The sequence below is a fragment of the Hypanus sabinus genome, chromosome 4 (genome assembly GCF_030144855.1).
Source record: "Hypanus sabinus isolate sHypSab1 chromosome 4, sHypSab1.hap1, whole genome shotgun sequence".
Taxonomy (NCBI): Eukaryota; Metazoa; Chordata; class Chondrichthyes; order Myliobatiformes; family Dasyatidae; genus Hypanus; species Hypanus sabinus.
Window position 1 is genome coordinate 19,954,603 of NC_082709.1, and position 26,790 is coordinate 19,981,392.

The 26,790-nt window shown below is 39.2% G+C and overlaps 1 protein-coding gene across 2 annotated transcripts in view; it reads right to left on the reverse strand.

Moving 5' to 3' along the window:
• Positions 1-1,504: 1,504 nt before the first annotated feature.
• Positions 1,505-26,790, reverse strand: part of kcnj3a (potassium inwardly rectifying channel subfamily J member 3a) — a 188,519-nt gene continuing 163,233 nt past the window's right edge. The window contains exon 3 of one of the 2 annotated variants that reach the window (XM_059966533.1): positions 1,505-3,094. In XM_059966533.1, the coding sequence (XP_059822516.1) occupies positions 2,499-3,094 (596 nt within the window). In that variant the 3' untranslated portion in view covers positions 1,505-2,498. The remainder of the gene's footprint in view (positions 3,095-26,790) is intronic. The other variant, XM_059966534.1, reaches the window with a different exon arrangement.

Here is a 26,790-nt window from a genome sequence, read left to right on the forward strand (position 1 = left end):
TTTCCTGAGCTGGAACAGCCAGAGTGGCTGGAAAAGCTACACTTCATGGTAGACATGACAGCGCACCTGAACACGCTGAACACAACTCTTCAACGGGGTAAGGACGTACAGCCCTGCACATGTTGGAGGATGTTTTGGCATTCGAGCGCAAGTTGACATTGCTTGCCAGAGATTTACAGAAAGGCACATTGTCTCACTTCCCCAATTTGAGAGAGTTCAAACAAGGTCACGACATGATAAATTCGGAGTATTTACATTCTGCAATCATCGCAAAGCAAACATCGTTTGGGAAACGCTTCTGTGAGTTCAGAGAGGAAAAAAACACATTATCCTTCCCGGTCACTCCCCTAAGCATCGATCCATCCCTACTGAATACGACTGCATTGTCAGGTGTGAGTCAACCTGAACAAGTATGATAAATATTTTAATTGCCTATTATTTTACGTATATTCATATGTTTTCATTGTTCAGTGAAATAGTCCTTTTATTTTTCAGGTTGACAGCTGGCTGACGTTATTTTTGGTTTGCTGCTGGCGGCAAATTTAAGTTTGGCATTTTTCATAAATACAAGAAGGACTCAAATAGACGTTGAGTATTTTACTTAAAAGTAACCTTCAACCCAACGTCTTTTTTTCGGAGTTCAAAATGTTTTTGTTGCATGCAGAAATGTAATTTCGTTTTCTCTGCAGGAGTTCATCAATTTCATAAATGCAACACATTATAGTTTGTTTATACATAGCATAAAGGCAAAACAAAACGTTGTATGCAGTGTTATTTCATTTTAAATGTCAAGCGGGTTTTGCGGCTCCCAGTGTTTTCTTTTCTGTGGGAAACGGGTCCAAGTGGCTCTTTCAGTGGTAAAGGTTGCTGACCCCTGGTCTACATTGTCATGAGGTGTGCTTTTGCCCGCAAAGTCTACATGTGTAATTGGTTTTGTGGAAGCTGTACGCAGATATATTGTATACCTTAGGTTCATTAATGTGTCAAATGCACAAAAAAACTTGATAGAAACAAATTGAACACAGTTATTTATACTGTAACTATCTAATCTCAATCTGAATGACAGGCTTCCCTATAAAATTCTACCACTTAATGCACATAAGGTGTTCCAATAAGATAAACAATTAATTTGTGTCTACATCTTTAAACTTGTATTTGCTTTCAGTGGCTGCCCAAATCACATAATCCACAAAAGCTGTACCATCTAACCAGAAATGCTTACATTCTATGAACAGTATCTGTAAGAATTTGTAATGATATTGTTATTGAAGGCAAAGACTCATTTTGTTTATGAAATGCACTACTGGTAGACAATTGACAACAATTGTCTTTCCTTCTCCAGATAAAAATAATTAAAGAAATGTTTGAATGACAGCATTCATATACATTAGTATTGTTGAAATTAGTTTTAATAGTTGCTAAAGATTTTAACAAAGGTCTGGTGCAAAACTATCATTAACAAAAAAACACTGTAGTCTTTGAAATGAATCAGCATAAACAGTTGAAAAGTTTAATATAGTTTTCAGCTAAAAACTGAGGCTGCAATAGGAATAAATACAAGTATTCCATATTCCTTAAGTAGTTTGAATAAACTGTTTATACACAAAGTTAGCATGCCTGAAGATGCTCCTAGTTTGGTAACATATTTGATTTTATACATTTCAGAGTATGACGCAGGCTGAAGTAAAAGAGTGTTGTTTGAGATGATGAAACACAGACCTGCTGTGCAGTCTTGTTACCATAATTTAACATTCCCATTTTCTTCTTTCTCACTTCTTCCAGCACCACCACATCCTTTGCTTACATACACTCCATAAAAGCAATATTTTAAAACAAAGCAAAAAAATGTGAGGCTAATAAAACACAAAACAGGAAGATACCAGATTATTTAAGGCTGAAACTTTGTCAAGAGCCTTCTATGCTCTCTATTGCCTGTAGCCTTCTCTAATTTTGTAAGTAAAACATGCATTGAAAGGACTAGTTTAAAGAGAACATATTACAATGTTATATATGTATTTAAGATAATAATCTTAATTTTAATTTAAAGCATGAAATCAATCTGCAGAAGTTATCCACTCTCACTTAGAAATACACCTTGCTGAACTTTAAGATCTTATTCTGTAATACATGTTGAGACATTGCAAAGCCTCAATTTTATACATTTTGCTACTACTGAATAAATATAAATTTATTATGAATCATGCCATAAAACTATATGCAAAAGTTGCACATCGGTATTGCATGCTATTTTTGATACTACATGCTAATTGATGCTAATATTACAATGAATTTAAAATGGCTGAGGTCTCGTATCAAAGCAATAATCATACATTTTCACTCCAGCTGTTAAATGAACATTTCATAATACATGTAGTGCTAATGATACTTTGCCCTGTTTTGTAAATAAATGCAGTATACGTATCCCATTAAACTTTGAAAATTACAGTATTGTCTTTGATCAAAAATTAGATTTTAGAGTCATCAAAAGATTCCTGAAGTTACGTAAAACGTTCAGAATTCATTTTCCTCAGTTTGGGTGGAAGGTTTCCCTCAATCCTTGAACCACCAGCTAATTTCTGTAGCTTTAGTGGCAGGTCAGTCACAGGCTGGCTTATTGGGTCACAGGTCACCTTACTGGTCTTTGGCACCAGTTTTTCCTCAGAATTTCCAGAAACTGAGCTGATTCGTTGGAGCTTCATTGGCAGATCACTCATGCTATAGACTTTTTCTGAGGTGGTAGAACTCATTCTTAGTAGTTTTTTGGGTAGCTCTTCTCTCCCTGTGATCCTCTGCAGTTTCAGTGGGATCCTGGTACATAGATCATCTATACTATCAAAGCACTCCACTGAATCATTTCTTTCTGGTAAGGTGCCCCTGCTGTTGTTATTAGCTGGGGCCATCAAAGGAGAGGATATAAATAGCATTTCCTCTTGCTCTTTTACACTATATGGTGGTGTTGGAATTTCAAATGTTGCATGAAATTGTGAGTAGTCTACTTTAAAGAATCCTTCTTCCAGAGAAATAACTGGGAAAAATCGATTACCCCAAAGAACTTCATCTTCTGTGTATGATGTTCTAGCTTGGCATGTCATGCCTAGAAAGAAAAAAAAATGTACAAATAAATAATCCTGTTAGAATTTAATCCTGGAAGGAAATAGATATTATAATTATAGACTTGCAGCAATGATATTATCAACTGATTTTTAAATGAATATTTGCTAACAAATTTTAAAAGTAAGGGAAAACAAGCAACTATTTACAATTCATTCATCCGTTAAGTGCCATGTCATAGATATAGGCAATCATGGTGTTTCCATGACTGTGATTGCTCCTGGGAATTTTTTTTTTACAAAGCGGTTTGTCATTGCTTTTTTCTGGGCAGTATCTTTATGAGATGTGTGACCCCAGCCATTTTCAGTACCCTTCAGAGATAGTCTGCCCGGTGTCAGTGGTCACATAACCAGGACTTGTGATAGGCACCATCATCCACCACCTGCTTCCATGGTTCTCATGATCCTGATTGGGAAGCTAAGCAGGTGCTACATCTTGCCCAAGGGTGACCTGCAGGCTACTACTGGAAAGGAACATCTTATACCTCCTTTGATAGAGACAGATGTCTACCTCACCATATTTACACACAATGGGAGGTTGAATACTGTTAACTAAGTTTCTTTATCACAAAAAGCAGCACTACTGAATATACCACTGTTGTTCAAACTCACTCATATCAACATAAAGAATCTTGCTTCTTATTTTAAACAAAGCAGTAACTTATAAGCTAAGTGTCTCTGTTTCCAGGTTTAAAAAGCAGAATGCTATTTTGTTTTAATGAGGCCATCCAAGGTTATTTGGAATGTAGAAGTGGAAATCAACATATTTCTGGCTAAAGCATTCTGATGGGCCTTGGATGTGGATGTGACATAAGAGAAGTGAAGTGTATGACTGGAAAGGTGTATACTGTTTACAGGGGTTCCTTTAAGAAATAATGTGCTGTGGATAAAGGAGAACTGGTGAATATCCACTATTTAGAGTTGCAGAAACTATTTGTTAAGTTATTGCATCAAAGGTTTGTGGAAAACAGAAGGTTATGGAGAAAATGTAACAGCATGGATGGAAGACTGGCAGTCTGACAGGTAACAGAGTGGGCTTAAGTGGGTCTCTTTATAGCTGGTGAGATGTAATGACTGCTGTAGCATATTGGTCGGTGCTGGGGGCCTCATTCTTTCCACCATGTATGCAATTGATTGAAATGAATGAATCATCAGTGCAGTTGCTAAATTTATCAATGATGCATGGATCAATTGTAAGTTATGAAGAGGACATAAAGAGGTTATAATTGTATATAGATAGGTTAAGTGAGTAGGCAATAAGCTAGAAACAATATGATGGAATGTGAAAAAGAAAGGAAATTACACAGTTTTTCAGGAAATATGCTTAAAAAATCTAAAATTATAAGAAATTGCAGAGCTCGCATGAAGAGAAATACAGAGCATGATTCACAAAATAGCTATTATGCAGGTAACACCCTGTAAATGGGATTGGTAAAGAAACATTTTGTGAGGGTATTTAAATATAGAAATTGAGTAAAGTATTTTTCGATTACTTTGAATATTGCTGAGATCATATCTGGAGTACTGCCTGCAATATTACTACAGTATTAGAAAACTGTATTAGTTTGTACTGGTTACTGACAGAAGAATTCTTCAAATATACACTACATGCTCTTTCGATTGACTGTAAATGAACAAAATCAGCGCAAACTCCTGGTGCAGATACTGGACTGCCTTCATTGCCTTCCTGCATGAAGTAATGTCTTAATCCAACAATAGATTTCCTGGCATCCTGTGCAGTCACTATTTCAAATTTAGTTGTGTCATCCTCATCACATTCCTCGCCTTCATGTTCTCTGCTTTGATGTTTTGACACAACGCTTTAGGTGATTTCATCCTCCATTCTGAATTGTCTTACTGCTTATTTCTTGCCCACAATCACTCACATATTGCACTGCCTATAAAAGGTTAATTTTTGTACTCACTTCCTTGACTGTTGAAAAAGATGTCAATTGCTTAGAGAATGTGGTTCACCAACTTTCCATGATACAATGACTTCAAATATTCTATGACTCCCATATCAGCAGGCAAAAGTTCCAGCTGGACATTTCTCAAACATTCTACATTAGGGTGTGCTGCACAATAGTCAACAAGCAGAAGAATTTTGCTTGACTTCCACCGTAGCTTCATATCCAACACATCAACCATTCCTTAAAACTTTTGGAAATCATCCCCACTTTCTGATTAGCATAGTACTTGATTGGTAAGATATCCATTCTTAGCCCCTTAATGCTTTATCCAATAACTAACAAATTATTTTTATCAGTTCCTGACGTAAAGAGTATTTGCACAATGTAACACAGTTTTGCAATACATTGTTTTCTTTGAACGTGATAGTGTTGTGTATTGGTAGCAAAGGTAACCTTCCGACATGGAATAATAAAAAAAAGGACTGTTTCATCAGTGTTGTAGATAAAACTACAGCAGATGTATCATGGAGAGCATTCTTACAGGCTCGTGGGCGTGGGGGTGGGGGGGCAGCTACAACACAGGATCGAAAGAACATAGAACATAGAATAGTACAGCACATTACAGGCCCTTCAGCCCACAATGTTGTGCCGACCCTCAAACCCTGCCTCCCATATAACCCCCCACCTTAAATTCCTCCATACACCTGTCTAGTAGTCTCTTAAACTTCACTAGTGTATCTGCCTCCACCACTGACTCAGGTAGTGCATTCCATGCACCAACCACTCTCTGAGTGAAAAAGCTTCCTCTAATATCCCCCTTGAACTTCCCTCCCCTTACCTTAAAGCCATGTCCTCCTGTACTGAACAGTGGTGCCCTGTGGAAGAGGTGCTGGCTGTCCACTCTGTCTATTCCTCTTAATATCTTGTACACCTCTATCATGTCTCCTTTCATCCTCCTTCTCTCCAAAGAGTAAAGCCCTAGCTCCCTTAATCTCTGATCATAATCCATACTCTCTGAACCAGGCAGCATCCTGGTAAATCTCCTCTGTACCCTTTCCAATGCTTCCTCATCCTTCCTATAGTGAGGCAACCAGAACTGGACACAGTACTCCAAGTGTGGCCTAACTAGAGTTTTATAGAGCTGCATCATTACATTGCGTCTCTTAAACTCTATCCCTCGATTTATGAAAGCTAACACCCCATAAGCTTTCTTAACTATCTATCTGTGAGGCAACTTTCAGGGATCTGTGGACATGTACCCCCAGATCCCTCTGCTCCTCCACACTACCAAGTATCCTGCCATTTACTTTGTACTCTGCCTTGGAGTTTGTCCTTCCAAAGTGTACCACCTCACACTTCCCCATGTTGAACTCCCATCTGCCACTTCTCAGCCCACTTCTGCATCCTATCAATGTCTCTCTGCAATCTTTGACAGTCCTCTACACTATCTACAACACCACCAACCTTTGTGTTGTCTGCAAACTTGCCAACCCACCCTTCTACCCCCACATCCAGGTTGTTAATAAAAATCACAAAAAGTAGAGGTCCCAGATCCTTGTGGGACACCACTAGTCACAACCCTCCAATCTGAATGTACTCCCTCCACCACAACCCTCTGCCTTCTGCAGGCAAGCCAATTCTGAATCCACCTGGCCAAACTTCCCTGGATCCCATGCCTTCTGACTTTCTGAATAAGCCTACCATGTGGGACCTTCCTGTAGCTGCATGTAGCTTCCTATAGAAGCTACAGGAATTTGTAAAATTAATCATAATCAGCTCCATCATGGACATTGGCTTCAGTAGTATCCAAGACATCTTGAAGGAGAGGTTACTCAGAACAGTGGTGTCCATTATTAAGGACCCCCATTACCCAGGACATGCCCTCTTCTCATTGTTACCGATAGTAAGGAGGTACAGAAGTTTGCACACACTCCGCAATTCCTGAACAGCTTCTTCCCCTCTGCTATCCAATTCCTAAATTAAAGTTCCTAAAATGGACATTACCTCCCTTTTTTAAATACCATTTCTGTTTTTGCACTATTTTTAACTATTTAATATACATACATATTTACTGTAATTGACATTTATATTTTTCTATATTATCATGTATTGCACTGTACGACTGACTCTAAGGTAATTCATTTCACAACAGATGCGGGCGATATTAAACCTGATTCTGACCATCTGCGCAGTATTTTTGATGCAACTCAGGGAGTTTTGTAGAGTTCCAAGTTTCTGTACTTGCATACCTTTCTTCTTCTGTCTTCTGTCTTGAATTTAAAGTGGTGCCTATATTTCCAATGAGACAATCAACCATCTGTTGCTTTAAAATCTTTATGACTTAGCTTCTTAGTGAGTTCCTCTGAATTGTGCTTTTTTTTAACATTGGTCCACTGACATGCATACCTCGTCCGGTTAGAATGGAAAATCATTGTTGAGGGCCTCTTCAACATCTTGATGCTGACCTTCATGTTTTTGTTTTCATGATGTTCCCTGTTGTCCCTCACGTGATTCCCATTCTTCTCGTATTTTATCTGGCCGAAGCATCAGGTCTGCAATTGCAGATTTCTGCACTGTAGTTAATGCTGCTAGCTGATGATGAGCGGTTTAGGCAAATGGCTTTTAACTTTGTTCAGTAGGTTCATTTTTTTTCTGGCTAGGGTCAAACCTTTAAGTGCTATCTTGGTAAGGGTCAACATTTTTTTTAAAAATTATCAAAATTCACTGATTTTTGAAGTGGCGCCCTTCAGTCTAAATGGGCAACTGACACAACTGTTGACTGTAAACACATTGTGGTCTCTAATGGCCACACAAGTGCACGTGACTGACTCTCCTGCCCCAATTAAGCGGCATAGGGTCCCAAAGAAGCTAAGGGAATCCCAGCTGTTTTCTTGATTTGTTTTTGTTCTTTAAGAGTTATCCCAAATAAGCATCTGCCCTAATTAACAGATGGTCCAGTTAACTGGAATCCACTGGAAATGACATTAAATAAGCTTGAAACTGATTGATCAGGTTGGCTAATGAAGCTAGATAAATAAATTTATATGTTTAAGAGGTATTTAGTAGCTACATAAATAGGACAGCTATAGAAAGACAATGTATGATCCTAATATGATTAGATGTGATTAGTGTAGCTATGCAAAGAGATTGGTGTAGAGGTAGTGTGCAGTATGACCCTATATAAGATGCTGAGAAACTTCGATAAAGTCTATGTGAAAGTATGTTTAGTCTTGTGGAAGAATCTACAACTTGGCTTCACTTTTTAGAAATAAAAGATCATTCGTTTAAAGAAAAAAAAAGAACGAGTTTCTTTCCTGCCACGCAGAGTCAGGTGTCTTCAGAACTCTCTGGTCTTACGAGGAATAGAAATACAGCTACAGTTTTCCCTATCCAACCAGTATGCAAAAGACAACAAAATGTAAAAATACAAAAAGGTAGAAATAATAATTAATAAATTAGCAGTAAATATTAAGAGCATGAGATGAAGAGCACTAGAAAGTGAGTCCATAGGTTGTGGGAGCATTTCAATGATGCAGCAGTGGAGTTATTCCCTTTTGCTCAAGAGCCACCTGGTTGAGCAGTAGTAACTGGTGCTGAACCTGGTGGAGTGAGTCCTGAGGATCCTGTACCTTCCTCCTGATGCCAGCAATGAGAAGAGAGATTGTCCTGAGTGTTGGGTGTTCGTAACGATCGATGCTGCTTTTCTATGGTAGTTTTTCATATAAATGTACTCAATGGTGGGGAGGGCTTTATCTGTGATGGACAGGGCCATAGCCATAACTTTGTAGGATCTTCCACTCAAGGGCTTTTGGTTTTCCATACCAGGCTATGATACAGCCAGTCAATATACTCTCCACCACAAATCTATGGAAGTGTGTCAAAGTTTCAAATGTCATGCCAAGTCTTCGCAAACTCCTACGGAAATGGTGGTGTTGCCACGCTTTCTTCATAGTTGCACTTAAGTTCTAGACCCAGGACATGTCCTTTAAATCGATAACACTGAGGATTGGTAAGTTACTGACCCTCTCATTCTCTAACCCTCTGATGAGGACTGGATCACGGACCTTTGGTTTCCCTCTCCTAGTCAATAATCAGCTCCTTGGTCTTGCTAATATTGAGTAAGAGGTTGTTGTTATGGCACCACTCAGCCAGATTTTCAGTCTCCTTCCTATATGCTGATTCATCACCGCCTTTGATTCGGCCTTCGCCAGTGGTGTCAACAGCAAACTTGAATACAGCATTAAAGCTATGCTTAGCTACACAGCCATAAAGTGAGTAGAGCAGGGAGCTAACACACAGATTTGTGGTACCCTTTTGCTTCTGTTGATTGTGAAGGAAATGTTGCCAATCTGCACTGACTAGGTTCTGCAAGCGAGGAAATCTGGGATCCAATTGCACAAAGAGGCTCTGAGGCCAAGGTCCTGGAGCTTAGCTCAAGGAATTATCCATTTTGGGGAACAGATTACTGACAGAACATTACTCTCACTATTTTTTTTTTGCTCTTTCTTGATTTAGATGCAGCATCTCTGTTCTTTGGAAAACATTTTAATCTGATTGTATTCCCAAGAACTGAGAGCAGATCTCTTATATTTTTGCCAGACTGTCATTCAGTTATGTCTTCAGCTTCCTTTGTAATAACTATCTTGTTCTTTTAATCAATATTTTTGCATAATTATTGTCTTGTAAATTGCTGGTTATTATTGTGTTGTCAATTAAGATATTGTCCTGCGTTTTATGCTCTGCATTGATCTACAATCAATTCTGGTATATTTTACATACTGGCAATTAAAATTATCCTGATTCTAACTGTTGTGTGTTAATATTTTAAGGATATTGAAGGATCTTGGAACATTTTACTAAGTTAAAGACACAAGCTTTCTCTTAAAAGTTTTTATCAGGCTGTACACCCACCCTTCCCCTCGTAATGAAAATCTTTGTGAGGGTGAGGCAGAAATAAAGTATTAGAAACATGGTGTTATAAAGTTGTGCAACATTGTATCAGACCCTTTGGGCCACTGTGTCTATACTGATTACCATTCCATCTCTTATGATTCCGCATCCCCCTTTGCCATGCTCAATCAAGTAACGATTTGGAAGCCTCTGAAATATTGTTATTGCTTCTACCACCACATCTGCTCATTTCCAAATACCAACTACTTGGTGTGAAATATTTATCTCTCAAATCTGCTTTCAACTTATTTCCTCTCATCTTAAACCTCTGCCCTGTTCTGTTCTAGTCGTCCCTACCATAGGAAACAGATACTGCTAAAGACCCTGTCAATGCCATTCAGGACTGCCTGTACCTATATCATGTCATGTTCCAGTCTCCCTTTCTCCAGACAAACCTAGTCCATCTAATCTCTTCTGATAACTTAAGCCCTCCAATCCAGGCAAGATCTCCGTGAATCTTTTCTGGGTTCTCTGTATTTTAACCATGTCCTCCCTGTACTGTGGTGACTAGAATTGCAAACTATAATCTAAGTGCTGCCTTAGCAACGTTATGTACAAAAGTAAATTATATAACCAATGTCTTGGCTGATGGAAATAAGCATGTTGTACTCCTTCATCGGTTTATCTATGCATGTTTCCATTTTCCAGATGTATCCCAAGGTCAGTCTGTTAAATTACACTACAGGGGCACTGCCATTCACAATGGAAGTCCTACACTGGTTCCATCTGCTACTCCCTTGCTCTGCTTTCCCAGCTAATCTATAAGCTTGTTGTAATCTTTGACAACCTTTTTAGTTGTCAACTTTTCCATGGATTTTAGTGTCATCTGCAAACATACTAATCATGCCATGGGCATTCTCACACAAATTATTAATACATACTACATGTACATAATACATAATAATACATAATACATGTATGACAAACAACAAAGGACCCAACACTGATCCTTGTAGCACAGGCTAATCAAAGCCTTCAATCTGAAAAAACCAATTCTCCACTGCTATCCTATCACAAGCTAATTTCCTACCTCACTTTGTGCTCTAACCTTTGGGACCAACTTACCATACAGGACCTGGCTAAATTCTAAAATCCACATGGACAGGGTCCCCTAAATTCTTAAATAAGGGCACAAATTAGCTTTTGTGTTATCTGTTGGAACCTCACCTGTGGTTAATGAAGATACACAAGTCTTTACCATGGTCCAGCAATCTTGTCTCTTGTTTCTCATAACAAGTTCAACTTCAACCTGAGGACCAGTTGCATTTTTTCCTCTTAAGTACCTTGAAACATAGAATTATGATTACATGTTCCAATGTACAGTACTTACCCTGACCCAGTTCTTGAGAGGAGATTGAGTGTAGCCCTATCTCATCTCAGGCTATCTACAAATTGTTTCAGGACATTGTCCTGGATACATTTAATAAATACTGTCCCATTATTCCATCAGCACCAAGGTGGTATACTACACCTGGACTATCAGGTGCGAGTAAGTGCACCTGATGAGGGTCACCAGTTGGAAAAAATACAAATGGTTAGCCACAACAACACGTTAGTGCAAACAGGTTTTATTTAGTACCAGGAAGAAAAAGTGCAAAAGCAGCCCAAAAGTTGTGAAGGAAGGAAAATATTTACAACTACATAAATAAAAAACAAATATGTATGTAGAAAAATTCACAGATATACAGAGGCTTTCTCCATAACATGCTTTGTCTTTACATTTCCAGTATAACTATTCACCAATCATCAACTCCAACACCTCCCTTGCAAAGTCAGACTGAGGGTTTAAATCTTCCTCTGCCTGGCCTAGAAGGACCAGGAAATTCTTCTGTTGGTTTCGGGGTGAGGTGGTGGGGGAAGTGGGGGGGGGGAATAATCCTGTGGCCCATCCATAATAATGACTTCAGATGCAGAATTGGAACATTTTAAACAGAGATTCTGACATCCTACCGTTTGTTTTATTCCGTGACAAATGCCTTAGTTAAACCCACTGATCAGTGTTCAAGTGCTGGGATAAACTTTAAAGAATAATGCCTCACCACGCCTGCTGTTGTCTGCTTAGGGTGTCCTGCACCTGCCTCCACTAACACAAGCATCGTTTTAGGATGCCCCAAACTGTCCCTCGGGTCTTTTGGGGCTGTTCTGCTGTCCACAAACCGATGTAACGGTGTGAGTGAAAATAAGTGAAACTGTTAGTAATGCCTGTTTGAAACAGGTCTGTTATCCTGTTGAAATAAATGAAACTGGTTGGAACTGAGGCTCCTGTATCTCATTCCTAATGGCAACAGTATTCTTAGAAGAGTGCATGACCTCAGCAGTGGGGTTCCTTGATGATGGATGCTGTTTTCCCTTGACAGCGCTCCTTGTAAGTGTGTTCAGTGGTAGGGAGGGTTTTACCAGTGATGGACTGAGCTGCATCCACTGTTTTTATAGGCTTTTCTGTTCAAGAGCATTGGTGTTTCCCTACCAGATCATGACGCAACCGGTCAGTAGACTCTCCACCGCACATCTATTGCAGTTCGTCAGTATTTCAGTTAACGTATCAAATCTTGGCAAACTTATAAGAAAGTAGAGGTGCTACCTCGCCTTCTTTGTAATGGCTGAACCAAGGACAGATCCTTTGAAATGATAACACTGAGGAATTTAAAGTTGCTGATCTTTTCCAACTCTGATCTCATGATGAGGACTGTCTCATGGTTCTCTAGATTCCTCCTTCTGTAGTCAATAATCAGCTCATTGTGGGCACTACTAATCCAAAATCAAAATGGAAGAATTGCCGCTATCCTACGATCGCTGTGGGGTTGTTATATTTGCTTGATGCACCTTCAGTTCCAATAAAAATGATTGTTCCAAAGAGTCACATCCTTTATTTTGATCCTTTATTAGCAATTAGCAAACATACAATCCTGAAGTGATAAACTTAAAGCATACCCAAATCCAAGCTAAGCATTATTCAGTGATATTAATTGGTCAGCAAATACTTGATCTCTGCCAGTCCCAAGCTACAAACTGCCATGATTTAAGCAAAAATACGTAACTTATTTCCTTCTCTTAATTATCATGTGCCCACTAGTGTGAATAGTTTCCATAATAAATGAACAACACAGAATACAAAGGAAATAGAGAACATGGCTGACACACTTACATTGAGCAAGAAGGTGTGTCACCATTCAGCCAGTTTTTCAATCTCCTTAAAACATGCTGATTAGTCATCAACTTTGATTCAACAGTGGTGTCATCAGAAAACTTAAATAAGGCATTGGAGCTGTACTTAGCCTCACAGTCATGAGGATAAAATGAATAGAGCAGGGGTTAAGCACAGAGACTTGTGGTGCACCTGTGAAGATGGTGATTGTGGAGGAGGTGGGGTCTTAGATGAGGAAATCGAGGATCCAGTTGCACAAGGATGTATTCAGACTGTAGTTAATGAAGAGCATCCTGATGTATGTGTCTTCACTGTCCACATATTACAAGGCTGAGTGAAGAGCCAATGAAATGGCAATTGCTCTCAAAGCATCTGTGATGGTGGGCAAAGTGGAGCAGATCCAACCACCAATGCACTCAATCTCAGTGGATGTGAGTGTTAGTGGACGATAATCATTGAGGCAGGTTACTACGCTATTCTTGGGTACCAGTATAATTGAAGCAGGTGGGTACCACAGACTGAGAAGCCAGGGGTTAAAGATATCAGTGAACCAGTACCATCTCTGGACCAGAAAGAGTTTATCATGAAGTACAAACCTCTACCTTTTGCCTTCCCTGAATATTCTCCAGAACAAACCATGTGGTGGATTGAGAACCACTGTATCTGGCATATCTTGCAGAAACCATGTCTCAGTGAAACTGGGAATGCAGCAATCTCTCATTTCCCTCCGAGCAGTAACCTTGCCCTTAGGTCCTCTATTTTGTTCTCCAATGACTGTGTGTTTGCCAACAAGATATCAGGTAGGGGAAGTTTTACACCCCAACATTCTATTGTGGCTTTAAGTCCACCCCACCAACCTCTTTTCCAGCCATAGCAATGGACTTTCATCCACTTAAAGCTGCCGTATCTGCATTCTTGAGAGTTAAGTCTGCAAGGCCTTCAGAAGATTGTGAAATCATTAGTTCATTTAGACCAATGGATCCCAAAGTAAGCATTTGATTCCTCAGTGTCTCATAATAATTACAATGATCATGTAATCACCTCATCTCTTGCTAACCCACCATTCTCTTAGACTTTGCTTGAAGTGGTTATAATTGTTGAAAAGTGATGGAACTTTTATGTATTTGCCATATCATGAAAAATCTGGACTGAAGAAATTGTTGTATTATTTCTGGATCTGTTCCAAAAACTATTGTCGTTCATTACTGTTGTCCTAATACGCTGCACAGTGTTTCTTCCACATAGAACCATAGAATATTACAGCACAGAAACAGGTCCTTCGGCCCTTCTTGGCTGTGAAATTCGGAGACATTTCATTTATTCAGCTTTCATCAGAGTTGTCACTGAGCAGAATTGCTTTAATTATTTTTTTCTGGTGAATTATAAGAACATAAGAAATAGGAGCAGGAGGAGGCCATTTGGCCCATCAAGCCTACTTCGCTATTCAATAAGATCATGGCTGATCTGGCCACAGACTCATCTCCACCTACCTGCCTTTTCTGCATAACCCTTAATTCCCTTACTATGCAAAAATCTATCCAACCCTGTCTTAAATGTATTTAAGAGCAGGGAGGTTATGCTGCAACTGTTGAGCGTGCTGGTGAAGCTGCACCAGGAATACTGTGTGCAGTTCTGGTCTCCTTACTTGAGGAAGGATATACTGGCTTTGGAGGCAATGCAGAGGAGGTTCACCAGATTGATTCCAGGGTTGAGGGGGTTAGACTATGAGGAGAGATTGAGTCGCCTGGGACTGTACTCACTGGAATTCAGAAGAATGAGAGGAGACTTTATAGGGACATATAAAATTATGAAAAGGATAGATAAGATAGAGGCAGGAAAGTGGTTTTCACTGCTAGGTGAGACTAGAACCACGAGACGTCGCCTCAAGATTCAGGGGAGTTGATTTAGGACAGAGATGAGGAAGAACTGCTTGTCCCAGAGAATGCTGAATCTGTGGAATTCCCTGCCCAATGAAACAGTGGTGGCTACCTCAGTAAATATATTTAAGGCAAGGTTAGATAGAATTTTTGCACAGTAGGGAATTGAGGGTTATGGAGAAAAGGCAGGTAGGTGGAGATGAGTCCATGGCCAGATCAGCCATGATCTTATTGAATGGTGGAGCAGGCTCGATGGGCCAGATGGCCTACTCCTGCTTCTGTTTCTTATGTTCATATTAAATATATTTATTGAGGTAGCCTCCACTGCTTCACTGGGCAGAGAATTCTCCAGATTTAACACTCTCTGAGAAAAGCAGTTCCTCCTCATCTCCATCCTAAATCTACTCCCCTGAATCTTGAGGCTATGCAACACTGTACTCAGAATCTCCATTAATGCTGGCAGATTCAGTTCTTCACCAATTGAATGGGGCTTTCCAGATTTAGCAATGAGCAAGGAAATGTTGTACAATGCACACAAGCCATCACTATTTTGTTGTGAAGTGCCAGTCAGCACATTTTGAAGTGTTTTCTGTTTCTAAAAGATTTTATGAAGTGATTGAAAATAAATTCAGTTCTTGTTTGCTTTTTGTCAGAGTGTATTCTCTTCAAAAGTTCAAGGAACCTGGACCGTTTCATTGCCTCATTTAAAAATGTTTTCACACAACAGACATTGGCTGCTGCACTTTTCTTGGTTGTGGTGTAAATCTACACTTATTGCTGCCCTAAACACAATGGCAAAATGCTTAGTGGGTAAAGTGTAATTCAAAAAAAAACATCTTGTCACAAAAAAACCCAAGTGATAGGCTGTAGAAATTATTTAGCACTATTATCACAACAGTGAATAAAATGAAGTCCCGTGCTCTCAATTAGAGACGTTGTCCTATAAGACATGGGGGCAATTTAGGCCATTCGGTCCATTGAAGCTCCTCCACCATTCCATCATGGTTAATCCATTATCCCTCTCAAGTCCATTCTCCTGTCTTCTCCCTGTCACCTTTGACAACCAATTAATCAAGAACTTATCAATCTTAGCCTTAAATTTACCCAATGACTTGGTCTGCACAGCTGTCTGTGGCAATGAATTTCACACTTTCAACAATCTCTGCTAAAGACAATTTTTCTTATCTCTGTTCTAAGTGAACGTCTCTCCATTCTAAGATTGTGCCTTCTGGTCCTAGAACCCCCCCCCCCCCCCCCACTATAGGATACATCCTCCCCACATCCATTCTAACCAGATCTTTCAAAATTTAATAGGTTTCAGTGAGATCCTCTCTCATTCTTCTAAACCCCAGAGGAGAGTGCAGGTCCAGAGTCATCAAACACTCCTCATGTGTTAAACCTTTCATTCCTGGGATTATTCTAGTGAACCTCCTCTGGACCCTCCCCTTTCTTAGATAAGGGGCCCAATACTACTCACAATATTCCAAGTGTGGTCTGACCAATACCTTACGTAACGCCCTGAGAAAGGTTCACTGCTAATGTAATGGTTTTTCTATAACAGCAGTAATTGGGTTACAACTAGAGATAAAGGGGGCTTTGGAATGTACACCATCCAAGGAAGGGAGTGTTTTTTTCTTGTTGTGTGCCTGAGAATGAGGTGACCTCAGTCTTTGGTTCAGTGAGAGATGAAGAGAACAGCCACCTGTAATGAGAGGTCGTAGCCAGCAGGACATAGGGGACTTGGAGTGAGGCTGAGAGTCGACGAAACCCGGGAAATCGACAGAGGGCCAACGGAAGGGAAACCGTGAGCACCAACGTGTGCGGATTAGACTGTTTCATTATAATAGGCCCTTTTCTTTTTGTTTTCTTTACTAACCCTTTAGTTAAATTAAGAATTATAAAGCTAAATCGTCTAATTGCATATTGTGTACTGTTTGTTATTTCGTGGTACTGACTTGTAACGCGGAAACCGATCACGAAGCGTCCACACAAAGAAGAGGTTTTGCAGCTGAGATTCTACATGTTTGGTGGGGACAGAGACTGTCTTCCCTTGACTAACGCCGCCAGCCAAACCTAAGGGTTACACTTATAAAGCCTAAGTATTACATCCTTGCTTCTGTATTCTAGTCACCTTGAAATGAATGCTAACATTGCATTAACCTTCTTTACCACTGACTCAAATTAATCTGCAAGATAACCTTCAGCGAATCCTGCACAAGGACTCCCAAGTTACTTTGCACCTCTGATTTCTCCCAATTTAGAAAACATGCCTTTATTCCCCTGCCAAAGTGCATGACCATACACTTCCCTACATTATATTCCATCTGTCACTTCTTTGCCCATTTTCCCAATCTGTCTGGGCCCTTCTGCAGCCACCCTGTTTCCACAATACTGCCTCCCTCTCCATCTATCTTCATATCAGCCAAAAACTTGGCCAAAAGCTGATTTCCTCTTCCAAATCATTGCCATATAAAGTGAAAAGCAGCAGTCTCAATCCTGACCTCTGTGGAACACCACTAGTAACTGCCAGCCAACTAGAAATAGTTTATTTAAACTTTTTGCCTCCTGCCCAGTCCGCCAATTTTCTATCCATGCTAGTATGTTTCCTACAATATTATGGGATCTTAGCTTGTTAAGCAGCACCATGTGCAGCACCCTGTCAAAGGACTTCTGAAAATCTAAACAAACAATATCTACTGACTCTGCTTTGTCAAACATGTCTGCTATTTCCTCAAAGAATTACAACAGATTTGTCAGGTGTGATTTGCCATTATGGAAACCATGCTGACTTTAGCCTGTTATATCATGTGCCTCGAAGTCCTCGGAAACCTCACGCTTAATAATAGACTCCAACATATTTTCAGCCACTGAAGTCTGGCTAACTGGCTGATAATTTCTTTTCTTTTACCTCTCTTCCTTCTTAAAGAGTAGAATGGCATTTACAATTCTCCAGTGCTCAGGAAGCATTCCAGAATCTTGTGATTCTTAATGTCTCCACAATCTCTTCAACTAATTCTTACAGAACCCTGAGGTGCAGTCCATCTGGTCCAGGTAACTTACCAAGTTTTAGGCTTTTCAACCTCCCGAGCATCTTCTCTTTAGTAATAGCAACAATACTCAAATCTGCCCTGACACCCTTGAATTTCTGGCATATTGCTAGTGCTTTCCACATTGAAAACTGATGCAAAATAATTAGGTTCAACTTTCATTTCTTTATCCCCCATCACTACCTCTCTAGTATCACTTTCCAGCATTCCAATATCAACTCTTAGCTGTGTCTTACTTTTTATATATCTGAAAAAATCTTTTGGAATTCTCGTTTATATTGTTGGCTAGCTGACCTTAATATTTCATCTGTTCTCTCCTTATGGTTATTTGAATTGCCTTCTGTTAGCTTTTAAAAGCTTCCCAATCCTCTAACTTCCCACTAATTTTTGTTATATTATATGCCATACCTTTTGCTTTAATGCTGCCTTTGACTTCCTTCGTCAGCACAAAGGAAGGCCTCATCCTCCCTCTAGAATACTTCCTCTTCTTTGGGATGTTCTGCCTTCATCCCTGATAGTGTCCCCTTCCAATCAATTCTGGCCAGCTCCTCTCTCTTGCCTTTGCAATTCCCTTTACTCCACTGTAATACTGATACATCTGACTATATCTTCTCCCTCTCAAATTGCAGGGTGAATTCTATCATATTATGTGATCACTGACTCCTCAGGGTTCCTTTACCTTAAGCTTTCTAATTAAATCTGGGTTATTACATTCATAGGATCCATAGTTTCATTACATGAAACCCAATCCAGAATTACTGATCCCCTAGAGCGCCAGCTGCTCTAAAAAGCCATCTCATAGACATTCCTCGATTCCTTGGGATCTAGCGCCAACTGGATTTTCCCAATCTACCTGCATTTTGAATTTCTCCTATGATCATTGAACATTGCCTTTTGTACATGCCTTTTCTACCTCCCATTGTAATTTGTAACCTACATCCTGGCGACTGGTCAGAGGTGTCTCATCAGCGTCTTTTTACCCTTGCAGGATTCGCCACCTTCTGGTCCGATGTCACCTCCTTCTAAGGATTTGATTTCATTTTTTTACCGATAGAGCCACTCCACCCCCTCTGCCTTCCTGTCTGTCCTTTCAATACAATGGGTGTCCTTCGATATTAAGCTCCCAGCTATGATCTTCCCGCAGCCATGACTCAGAGATGCCCACAGCATCATACCCGCCAATCTCTAAATGTGCTACAAGATCATCTATCTTATTTTGTCCTCTGCATGCATTCAAATGTAACACGTTTGGTCTTGTATTCATCACTCTTTATGATATTGCGCCCATTACTCTTTAACTCATCCTCCTGACTGCAATTTTGCTCTATCATTTGCTGGTCCTTCCTCACAGCCTTACTACACATTGCATCTACGTGTATACCAACTGACAATCCTCAGACTGATCGCTCTGGTTGTTGTTGTGTACTAGGATTTTCAGAAGGCCTTTGACAAAGTGCCACACATCAAGCTGTTCCATAAGCTACAAGCCCATGGTATTCCAGGAAAGATTCTAGCACGGATAAAGCAGTGGCTTGATTGGCAGAAGGTAAAGAGTGGGAATAAAGGGAGCCTTTTCTGGTTGGCTGCCAGTGACTAGTGACACTCCACAGGGGCTTGTGTTGGGACCGACTCTTTTTACATTTTATGTCAATGTTTTGGATGATGGCTTTCTTTCAAAGTTTGCAAATGATTGAGAGAATGGGCAAAGAGATGACAGATGGAAGTTTAGACAGATTAGGAAATGAGTGAAGAAATGGCAGATAGAAGTGCAATAATTTCAAGAGAACTAGAATATAAAAACAAGGATGGAATTTTGAAACTTTATAAAGCACTAGTGAGACCTCATTTGGAGTATTGTGAGCAGGTTTTGGCCCCTTATCTTAGAATGGATGTGCTGAAACTGGAGAGCGTTCAAAAGAGGTTCAGGAAAATGATTCCAGGATTAAACGACTTGTCATTTGAAGACCATTTGATGGTCTGGAGCTCAGAAAAATGAGGGGTGACCTCATTGAAACCTATCGAATGGTGAAAGGCATTGATAGAGTGGGTGTGAAGAGGATGTCTCCTGTAGTGGGAGTGGTTAAAACTAGAGGACACAGCCTCAGAATAGAGTGTGTCCTTTTAGAAAGGAAATGAGGAGAATCGTCTGTAGCCAGAGAGTGGTGAATCTATGCAATTTGTTGCTACAGGCAGCTGTGGAGGCCAAGTCTTTATGTATATTTTGAGAGAGAGGTTGATATATTCTTGATTTGGTCAGGGCATGAAGGGATATGGGGAAAAGGTAGGAGACTGAGGCTGAGAAAAAAACTGGATGAGCCATGATGAAATTAATCTGCCTTTGAGTTGAAGAAAAAAAAAAGAATCGTGATGATGATCTTCAAGCACACCATGCCCACCTGGGTGAGCTGCATAAAGACACGTCAGAGAGACTTCAGGATCTTTTCTTGATCCAAATTCCAGATTGGGTAACAAATCCATTCTTGAATACTTGCACTGAGGAATTAACAGGAAGGATGGAGGAAGAACTGATCTTGCTGGAATATGACCTCGGTACAAAAAAAATCATACCAAGAGTTTTTCTTGCAGAAAGAAATCTCTGGGCACTATCCTGCACAATGGCAAAAGGTCAAGATGTTCTTTATAGCCTTTCCAACATTATATTTAGTGGTTTCAGTTTCAGTGCAGTCGCCCAACTTCTTTCAAAGCAATGAAGCAAAGCAATGCAGATTACTGAATGTGGGATCTGAGACTCCTCCTGAGTGACACTCAGCCTGATGTTCAGAAGCTGATGTCACTGCATCAAGCCCATCCATCTCACTGAAAGGTGAAAACGCAATAAAGTAGTGAATAGTTGGACTACTAATGTACACTCCAAAACTGTTGATGAAAATTATTTTTACTGCAATTAAAGAAATAATTTTATTTGTAGTTTTAAATAGATTTGATCTTTTTCAATTATTTGTCAGTGTTTGATTCTGAAGTTCTTATTTTCTTTCACTATGCATTCTAAATTAAAATTCTTTAGATTTTTTTATGTACTGTAATGGCAGGAAAGGGAGAGGGGAGCCCAGAGAATGGTAACCCAAAAAGGTTTCAGAACCACTGGCTTAGATGGTTCAGAAGTATGTTACTTAAAGTGAAATTGCAGGCTGCAGATTGCAGAAATAGTAGTTCAGAACAACTATATTTTGAAGTTTGGCAAGCTGCCTGCAAGACATTGCCATGTTTCATCAGAACTATCTTGGTAACAATATGGAAAATGACACCTTTCATTGAGTGACATAGTGCAGAAATAGGCCTGTTGGCCCACTGTATCTCTGCTGACCATCCCCACCGACTCCATCTCAACTACACACTTGTGCAATTTACAATGGTTAATATACTGCATGCGCTAAACCACAAGGACCTAGCAAAAAGCTAATATCACATTTACCTAAGACTTGAACCTTATATCTTCTGCTTGATACCTTCAATCTTATATACAATCTTGGACATCCTTTCCTTTTTCCCAATGAAATCCTCAGCTCACAACATCATAGGGAGAACATGCAAACCCTAGGCATAAAGCACTCAGGTCAGGATTAACACAAATCACTGGAGCTGTGAGAGAGGTAAATGCACAAGAGAGCTGCCCATGACCACTGCTGCAATGCTTATAACTAGTTGGCATTTTTGAAATTAGACTCATCAACATCTTTTCATGAACTACTTTTCACTCAATGGAATCAATGGGCAGCTGCTTTCAAGCAAAAGAACATGGCTGGAAAGAAATGGTTTAAGGAAAAAAGCTAAGCTGGATCATACACAGTGAGAAAGTTTTCACAGCAAAGGGAAGTTGAGAAGGGAATGCTGGAATAGGGAAGATTTTATGGCCACACAGAGCAAGAGTCATTTTTATTCCAGAATGTTTTGGTCCTTTGAATAACAATGTAGAACTGGTTATTCCCTGGAATTAACTACACATTAAAAATCCATTCAATTGAACCAACTCTATCTCCAATTGTAGGGAGAAATTGTCTTCCCTTTACATTGAGCAACATTACCAACATGAAAGCCATCACCATGAACATTCTGGAAATCATCTGAAAGCTCAATGGACCAGCCACCTCAATCCTCTGAGTTACGAGCCTGTTCAGGGTTGGACATATTCAGAATCACAGCTGTTCTAAGTGGCCCTGCTCTTATTAAGTAACACACACAAAATGCTGGAAGAACTCAGCAGTTTAGGCAGCATCTATGGAAATGACTAGATAGTTGATGTTTTGGGCCGAGACCCTTCTTCAGGTGGCGTGCTTTTCCAGCATTTTGTGTGCATTGCTTTAGATTTCCAGCATCTCATGTTTTCGATTTGCAACTCTCATTAAAGCCTTTCTCAGTATCTGGATGGCACGAATCAGGTCTAATGGAATATTTTCCATTTCTTTTGTTGAATGTTGCTCCAGCCATACTCAAGAAATTCAATGACAAGCAAAGCAAAGCAACTGCCAGGGTTGTCACTGCCTCTAGAACATGGAACATTCAATCCCTTTACTCACTCATGTTTGCTGTCTACCCCGATAACAAACCTGCTAACCTCTGCTACCCACAGGGGCAGAGGCAACAGATGTGGGTTTCCCTCAGAGTCACATTCCCAACCTGGAAATATATTATGATTTTTGAATTGTTATTGGGTGAAATTTATAAAATAGTACTATAGAAATATCTTCATCATCAATTCAACTTTGTTCACCATCATTTATCAAAGAGAAATTAAGAGCAGTTATTAGATTTGGATCTTGGAAGCAATTATTACATTTTGTGACACTTTTTTTAAAAAAATTTAGACTCAAAATAATGCTTTTGGTTCAATGCAGACTGGAAGTTAGTTTCACATTCTCACATCTATGTGTTACTTCAGTATAGCCTGCTTGATTTCTTCATGGATGTATTACTGAAGAACAATATTTTAAATTCACCTTCCAGTGGGTTTCAGGTCCCAACAGGGAAGCAAACTGCAAATAATTAGATGAATTTGACCTTCCCACTGAGAGATATTTTCCATATACAATGCCGGGAAATATTAATTTCCGCCAATACTTTAGCTTTCACCATATCCTTAACAAGAGCAACAGGAGGCCATCTAACTTTTCTCAAAACACAGCAAGTCTCTAATCTCCTCATTACAGAATGTACTCAATTAGTAAATTTCCACAGCTTAACTAGAATTTAGAAGATTTGTCACGGTCTGCATGGAAGAAATTTCATCTCAGGCATATATGGCCCACACCTTAGCTTCTTAAGTCAGGGTAAGCATCCTCCTTCACCGCCACATAGAGAACTCCAACAACTTTTTAAGTTTTGCTGTGATTTCTCTCATTCTTCTAAATAGGCCAAGTCTATTCAATCCATTTTCATGATGGCAAACTTGAAATCCCTGGGACCAGATAAACTCCACTCTACTCTATCAATAACAATTGTATTCTTTAGAGTTGAGGAGAGAAAACTGTACACTATTATTCAAGTGTAGTTTCTCCAAGGCTTATGTGTATAGGATAATTGTATGCCTGTACTCAAATCTTCTTGCAATAAGGGCCAAAATATTCCCCATTCCTAAATATTTACTACACCTCAACATTGGTTTGTGGTGATTTGTGCAAGAAGATGCCCAAATCCTTTTGAACGTTAACAAAATCAATTTGCTGACTATTAAAATAAACATCCTTTCCTGTTTTTTTTTGTACCAAAGTGGATAACCTCACAGTTCTCTACATTACTAATACATCCTCCATCCCTTTACCTATTCACTCACCTTGCCAAAGCCCCATTAAAGCCTCCTTCCTACTCACAATTCCAGACTGCATGGAGTTACTACCTCCAAGCAAAATAGTGTATCTTGGCTCCAGATGAGCTGACTAATGTATATTTCAAGTGAGTATTGATAATGCTGAGGATAATAGTAAGTTCATTAACTCATTTATCTAAAGGCTTGACATTTGGTGACAAGCTTCTTATTAGTTCTAATGAAACTATTAAAAGAATAGATGTTTCCTACTTTATTATCAGCAGCAGAGTTATCAATAGCACCTGGATATAGATGAAAAAGATAAACTACAGTGCAGCATCCTGCCTTAGATTAGATTCACTTTTCAAGAAGTTGGCTGAGTCATTGATTAGTTAGAGATTCTAAAATGGATTGTTTGGACTTTTATCAGTTCTCTTTATGTGATTATTTTGCAGTCTGCATGCAAATGCAGAAAATTTCAGGCATGGCCAAACACAATAAAAAGAATGGAAGTGAGTGTAAGATGAGTGAGTGTGTTTACAAAAAGGCCAAAGCATCTCTAATGCTTACCATAGCATTTCCCATTACCAATACTATAGCCAATCATTGACGGAAATTCTAATCATTTACTTGAGTCTAAATTGGTCCCACAACTAATGATGTAAGAGAACATTTTTACCTGGTGATAGCTATTTGTTTTACATTTAACCATAAAATATTCTTTATGTTGTTTATCTGACCTAAGAAGACAGACAACCCTCAGTTTAATCTCTCATTTGAATGGTACAAAGCTAAAAAATACTAGAATATTAATGGACAGCAATTGTTGATTCATTACAAAAATAAGTAATTTGAATTGTTTAAGTAGCACAAGATACAGTTCTCCAAAATCTGCTTTTAGTCTTATGTAAAGGTTCCTTCCTTTTAAAAGATTGCCCAACAAACTTAGCAATGATAATTAGTATTCCTGCTGCACCTGTTTAGGCTGGTAATTAATATTGTACAAGATGCTATTAGTAACGTGAATTATAGTCCTGGCACAGTACTCAAAGTCAGAGTCTGAGAAAGGGGAAGATCTCATTGTGGAATCACACCCCAGCAACGGTGATTCAACACCCCTATTGACAGATTGAGCAATGACTTTACAGTCAACACCTCTGTATTAATCATTCCCTGTGAATCTCACGTTAAAAACAAACAAAAACTCTGTCTGGTGCCACATCTACCTGACCCAACATTACCACCTATGCTACTGAAAGGGTTTTCTTAAATGATGGTTGGTAATTGCTTGTGTGGCTTTGGTAGCATTTAATATTAACTCTGGGATCATAATTCAGTTTGATTGGGTGCAGAAAATGGGGGACAGATGTGTTCTCAATAGGCATAAGAGCATACTGGAAATATTTTAAAGGCTTAAACCAAGTAAAACACACAAGAAAAGAAGGGAAGACCAGATCTATTCACCCTCAGATGGATGAATACAGAGAGCAGACAACACAAAACAAATGATAAAGTTCAGAGTTCAGTGATGCAGAAATCCTGACAACGTGCACGATGCTGAGGTTAAGATGATAAATGTAGTTATTAAAATAGAAAGAATTTGTGAAAGAATATGGACAAATATTTTAAACATACATAAACTCTGGGATAACAGTTGGACTGTGGAAACCAACTACTTTTTCACTTCATAGTTGCCACTGTATTGTACACAGACTTCATTTCACTGTTTTGGCGCAGTCGAACTGCTTAGAAAGACATGCAAGATGCAGAAAGGGAATAAATTAAATCAATTCTGTGTTAGAAGATAGAGTAACCAAAATATTTATTCTGTTAAATGCAATTCAATTAAAATTATAGATCTGCAATTGCAAGGTCATTTGATAGAATGCAAGACTGACGGGTGGACATCATAACAGTTTGACTGAAGTCTTGCAGAGTGGAGCGCAGGTGATGTGATGAGCTGTGGTATGGAAGGGGACATGACCTTCCATTACAATGTGTACAAACAGCTGATGAAGGCCAGCAGAGATAGGCTGGCTACAAGCCAAAACTTGGTCTTAAAGAACTATCTTTCAACTAAAAAGGACTTCAATCAGAAAGGGATGATCCAGGCAGGCATCAGAAAATACCGATAGATTTTCCAGCAGGACACTCATGACTGCACATGCTTAAGCTCATAATTTAGAAAGAGGAAATATTAGATGTTGTAGTGTCACCAACTACATTAAGTTATTGTAATATCTCAGCTCAAGTAAAGATAAAATATTTGAAGTTATGAATATCCAGTTTATCATTATTTATTAAAACCCTCAGATTCAACCACTGGATTAGTTCCTTTTCTACCCTTTGTAAATTTGAGTCAAGTTTGTGGAGGTGCTTGCCATACAGTAGATCTGGACTCATATCTTCTCTGACTTTTGGTTTGGCAGCAATAAACAAACGGATGAGCAATAATTCCCTAAAAGTAAATGTAGATAAAACTGAAATATTATTGGTTGGTGCCAAAGCCAAAAGAGATAAACTTCTTGATAAACTTGGGAACTTAGTTCCCCTTCTAAAATCAGAGCAACAAGCCTGGGTGTTATCTTTGATTCAGATTTGAATTTTAAACCCACATAAAGAAGTGACTACAGCAGTATTTCTACCCTTAAGAAATATTGCAAAGTTACGTCCGTTTCTGTCACATGATGATGCTGAAAAGCTAGTTCATATCTTTATATCAAACAGACTAGATCATTGCAATGCACTTTTGGCCTTACAAAGTAATCTATTGACAAACATCAGCTCATTCAGAACACCCTATAACTAAAACCATGATGAAGGAGCATATCACTCCTGTCCCAGTATCTTCCTGCATCTTATAGAATTGATTTAAAGGTTAGGTAGCAACACCTCCACCATGATTATTCTAAATGTTGGTGCTCCAGAAGGTTATGTCCTCAACCCCTACTCTACTCCATAGATATACCCATGATTGCATGCTCAGATTC